The 5,362-nt window shown below is 43.1% G+C and overlaps 1 protein-coding gene across 1 annotated transcript in view; it reads right to left on the bottom strand.

Annotated features, from left to right (window-relative positions):
* The window catches only part of dgkb (diacylglycerol kinase, beta), a 101,958-nt gene continuing 96,596 nt past the window's right edge, over positions 1-5,362 (bottom strand). Inside the window, exons 23-25 of the mRNA XM_037676513.1 lie at positions 2,531-2,651; positions 2,339-2,399; positions 1-93 (exon numbers count right to left, since the gene is read on the bottom strand). Of these exons, the coding sequence (XP_037532441.1) occupies positions 1-93; positions 2,339-2,399; positions 2,531-2,651 (275 nt within the window). The remainder of the gene's footprint in view (positions 94-2,338; positions 2,400-2,530; positions 2,652-5,362) is intronic.

Below are 5,362 nucleotides of genomic sequence, written 5' to 3'. Positions count from 1 at the left end.
TCACATGATCACGCTCACCGACCACTTTGTTCCGTACGCCCTGCTAGAAGCAGGTAGGATCCCCTCGGCCTTCAGAGCTGCCCTGAGTTCTTCCTGGCACAGATTCAACAAGCTGTTGGAAGCACTCCTTGGACATTTATATTCATAAGGACATCATCACAGAGCTGCTGCTGATCTGTGAGCTGCTCGTCCATAATGAGAAGCTCCTTTTCACCACGTCTCGAAGACCAGCAGTTGGACCAAGATCTAGTGGTTGTGGAAGCGGTTCCAGACCCGCCAGACCAGACCATGTTTTCCAGTCTCTTATTGCCCAATTTTGGTGGGTCTGTGTGAGTTGTAGCTTCAGCTTCATGCTCTCAGCTGACAGAAGTGGTGCCCGGTGCGGCCCTCTGCTGCTGTAGCCCGTCTGCCTCAAGACTGGACCTTCTGTGCGTTCAGAGATTGAATTCTGCAGAACTTGGTTGAATTCTGTGTCTCTGAGCTGCTGTCAGCTCATTGTCCTCCGACATCAGCAAAGCATTTTTGTTCAAACTGCTTCTAACTGGATGTTTTCTGTTTCGGACCATTCTCTGGATAGATGATTCCATGTGCAAAGTCCAGCAGATCAGCAGTTTCCGACATACTCAGACCAGCGACATGTCACTTAAATTCCTTTTTCTCCATCCTGATGCTCACTTTTGAACTTCATGTGATCCAGGTGATTGGCTAATTATCTGTTCATGTCAACACTTCATGGTGGGAGTTGGACTCCACCAGAGCTGCTCGTTGTCTCAGATTCTGTTCAGAACTTTAATGGACTGAACTTCTTGGTGCAGCCAGGGGGTGGAGGGAGTTCAGTTTGATGGTCTCAGGATTCATCTCTGCTCTTTGCAGATGATGTGGTCCTGTTGGCGTCATCGTGCCGTGATCTTCAGCTCTCACTGGAGCGGTTCACAGCTGAGTGTAAAGCAGCTGGGATGAGAACCAGCACCTCCAGATCTGAGGCCGTGGTCCTCAACCGGAAAAGGGTGGATTGTTCTCTTCAGGTCGAGGGTGAGGTTCTAACTCAACTGGAGGAGTTCAAATATCTCGGGGTTTTGTTCACAAGTGAGGGAAGAATGGAGCGTGAGCTTGACAGACGGATTGGTGAAGCGTCTGCAGTATTGTGGACTCTGTTCCAGTCCATTGTGGTGAAGAGGGAGCTGAGCTGTAAGACAAAGCTCTCTGTTTACTGCTCAGTCTATGTTCCTCCCCTCACCTCTGGTAAGGATGCTCCCTGGACGCCTCTCTAGGGAGGGTCTTCAGGCATGTCCGACTGGGAGGAGACCCCAGGGAAGAGCCAGGACACAATGGAGAGACCATGTCTCTCTGTTGGTCTGGGAACACCTTGGAGTCCTCCCAGAAGAGCTGGAAGAGGCTGCGGAGAGAGATGTCTGGACTTCCCTGTTCAAGATGCTGCCCCCAAGACCTGAGTCCAGAACAAGAGGATGATGGATGGATGGTGTCAACAAACAATTGAACAGGAGGACCTAATAAAAGGGGCCGTGACTGTACGGGGTCTTTTTATCTTATGGTAACAGAAAAGTTGAATCGTGTCATCTGGACAGTTTCTTTAAAATAAACTGTCCAGATGACACGATTCAACTTTTCACTGATTTATTTACCTGCATGATTGAGCCTCTTTTTGTTTTGTGTAGGTTCCCACTGTTCATTAAATGCACATTTGAACACTTATCTGTTATATATTTAAATCTGTCTACAAGACACTTCTTGTGTTTTTTGTCACACACACATGTACTAACTTCTAAAGAATATTATTTACATTTATTGTTTGCCAACTCCGTCCATTTGAATGAACTTAAAGCACGAAACAACTAAACCCATAAAAACTTACACTGAAGAACTAAACGCATCTTGAGCAACACATTTATCTTGTAGACAGTAAAAACATCATGTCAGTTACATCAGTTAAGGTTTTTCAGAAGTTTCTGCAAAAGAAAAATAATTAATAAAATATATATTTTTGAAAGCCATTAAGATTAGATCTAACATTAGATTCTAAATGTATCCATAAAATGTCATGATGCATTTTAAACACTTATAGTAGAACTTTAATGGGAAGGTATCACCTGATAGATGTGCACGTAGCAGCATTTACAGTCAAATAGTTTCTTTGATATTTTAATTAATTAATACTGATGAATATAAACACAGAGCTATAAGGTGTAAGTATTTAGCAGTATGTAAGTATTTAATTTAAGTATTTAATTTAAGTATTTAATATTCAGTAAGTAAGTATTTATGTTGGAGTTAAACCTTTAGGCTGACCGACTCTTGTGGAGAGACAGAAAAGACTCACAGTGCAGGGCGTCTGCATCCAGGGTTCACCATCAATCTGCATCGGCAGGGATTTAGTGGTTCTGGAGGTGATGAATGAGGAAACATGTTGCAGAGAGAGTGGGGGAAGCAACCAATCAAAGCCAGTTTGCACCTGCATGCTTCTCAAACGACTGGAAACAATGAATGTGTTTTGCAGACGGCTGATCCTGACCTGATGGTCACAGAGGAGCACTGAGCCAGGCGTCGCCCTGCACTCTTCAGGCCCGTGTAGATCTGACCCATCTCCATGGCTCCCTCCAGCCCCACCACCTCCAGGAGCTGGTCAGACAGGTCTGAGATGAATAAAGAAATTAAAACACAAACGCAGATAGACGGTTTAAGCTTTCTGTTAATCCTACGTTAAACAAACAGTATGATGTCTCCCTTAAAGCATTTCAGTAGTAAATGTTTGTAGTTTTCAAGATAAGTGTTTTTCTGCACTGGAATTGAACAGGGAACACAAGCAAACCTTCAAGTTTTTGGTGCAAGATATGGGTAGGAGTTTCAGTGAGTGTAGTTAGTCCAAGGCAGCGCAGAGGGACGGATCATAGGAGACTGGAGGGAGCGATTATACCCATGAGCAGGTGCAAAGACAGAGCCAGGGGGGTGGCCATTGGTGGCCTTGGCCACCCAAACTTATTTATTTTTGCCCCAATCATTTGTGGAAACTATACTTTTAAGCAATCTAAAATCTATAAAGCACAGTTTCCTCAAATGAGAGGGTGGCTGGTTTACAACTATACAGTATATGTGGTGGTAGCCATCTTTGTTTCTGAGTTGGCAACCCAGTTTTTCACATTGACCTTTATTTTTACGCCCTGATGCAGCCAAAAAACAAATTGTCCGTTGACACGTTGCTTATTTTTCATGTTATTCAGCTTCCAAGGCAAATGGACTGTACTGTACTTGTATAACGACGTTCTGTCTTATCAAGATACTCAAAGCTCTTTACAACAATCTGTGCCCTCATTTATCCATTCATACAGCTCTATACTAGATCTCTACAAAGAGAATCTGAATGTGTAGAGACTAATCAGAGCTTTAGATCACCTTCATTCACCGATGGGACGCACATCAGAGGCAGTGAGGTGCCCAGGGACACTTCAGCATGTGACTGCTGGTGGAATCGAACCCCCAACTCTCCCATTGGAGTGCGACTGCTCTAACCACTCATCCACAGCTGCCCCTATGTGCCAGGTTACATGCATATATTTATGGTGTATATATTTTATATGTATTCATATAAAGCTGACTGAACTATAACCATTTCTGTTTCTTTGGTCAGATGACCATGTTGTATAGGGTTAGCTCCAAAGAATAGAAAGTTGTATATTCACTGATTGTTACCCCGAGTGTTTCATTAGTGAATCATGAGATATTTTGCTAACAGACAGGCAGTGTTGACTCCATGTTGAAAAAACATAAATAATACACAGAAGGTGAGACCATCCAGAGCTGGAAGAAGTAAGTGAGGAATTAAAACAAAGCAGAAGACAAAATACTGCTTGCCCTTTTATGCTTCTTTCTGCCCCTTAAACATTTATTAATAATAAATTAATAATAACTAATATTGACTGTTTAAAAAAAGACAGAGGCAACAAACAAAGCATCAATTAATTAGACTGCACAGGCAATGCAAAGCAACCTAGTGATAAAATAATTATTAATTCCTCTTCTGTCTTTCTGGTAAAGCATTGATTTGGCCCCTGCTGGAAGCCCAGTGTCGTGCAGGGCCCATCTGTCTCAGCCGCCCGCTCTGCCTCCCCTTCCCTGACTCGTCCCTCCACCGCCCGAGGAGCTGCTGCCGGGAGCGTTCAGGCACTCATCCAAACCAAGACCCACGCTTGTAGCGTGAGAGCGCGTCGGCTCGCTGTCACTCCGGGTGACGGTCCTGTGGCAGTTCCTGAAGGAGTGTCGCAGACGATGCTGCAGTTATGGTGAGATGTTGCTGCTGCCGCCGAGCGCCGGTGTCCAGCTGTCACCATGGTGATGGACATGTGTCCGCCCCTATCTAAGTGTGGGTCTGTGAGTGCAGAGCTTTCTAGGGTTGGAGTGGAGGAGTTTCATGCTATCTATGGGCAGGTTGACCTCCTGGCTCTGGGTTTTAGTGCTGATGCTCCCTCTGTGGCTCCTCGTGTTGATGTTGTGCATAAAACAAAGACCGAGCTTTGCTGAAATAAATGCACATCACCTGCCACCTGTCATGTCAGAGCTTCAGACGAAAATCACAGAAGGTAAAAAGCTTGTGTTCTAGCCATTTGGATCTAATTTTGAAAAGTAAATTTATGCACAAAGTATCACGAAACTTCATGACAAAAGTTTCTCTAAAGTCTGTTGTGAAAACATTTGCTAACAGTCAGACTGACTCCAAAAGTGAACGGATCGTTAGTTTTAAATGACTCTCGGCTACAAAAATTCCAAATTTGAGCTCAATATCTGTGAAAATGACTGAGTTATAACTGTTCTTGTGTTCGCTGTTTGTGTCCCAGGAAGTTCTGTTTGAACTGTTTTTTGTTCCAACTGAGTTGATTCAAAGAGTTATCTCCAACAGGTAAAATGTTGAAAACCTTTCCTCTGAATTGGATGAACTATCCCTTTAAGTAATTGTTGCCTTTTCTTTGCTGCTTTCAGGCAACTTCATCCATTTTATCAGGGAAGTCGACAATTTCACAAACAATTTAAAACAGTCAGACTTCTTGATAAAATATAATTTATTGTGTATTTTCTTTGTTGTTTGCGTCACTAAATTATTTCTCAATAAACGTTCAAATTAAATGACAAAAACAAGATGTGCTTGATGTGTTTTAAGGATGTGCTTTCAATAAAAACATGAAGGACTTGCTAAAAAATAATCTTAGATTCACCTGTTTTTGTAAGAACCTTTTCACCAAAACATTTGTCATCCGGAAGGTGAATATAACCACGACTTACTACACCGAAAACATGTTTCCTTCAGGTGATGAGGTGAACTAACCCTGAGGAACACCTAAAACATGTTTCCTTC

The sequence above is a fragment of the Nematolebias whitei genome, chromosome 5, assembly GCF_014905685.2.
Source record: "Nematolebias whitei isolate Nwh7 chromosome 5, NemWhi1, whole genome shotgun sequence".
In the NCBI taxonomy this organism is placed as follows: Eukaryota; Metazoa; Chordata; class Actinopteri; order Cyprinodontiformes; family Rivulidae; genus Nematolebias; species Nematolebias whitei.
Note: the sequence above shows the minus strand (reverse complement) of the source record. Positions and strands in the feature narration are given on the sequence as shown.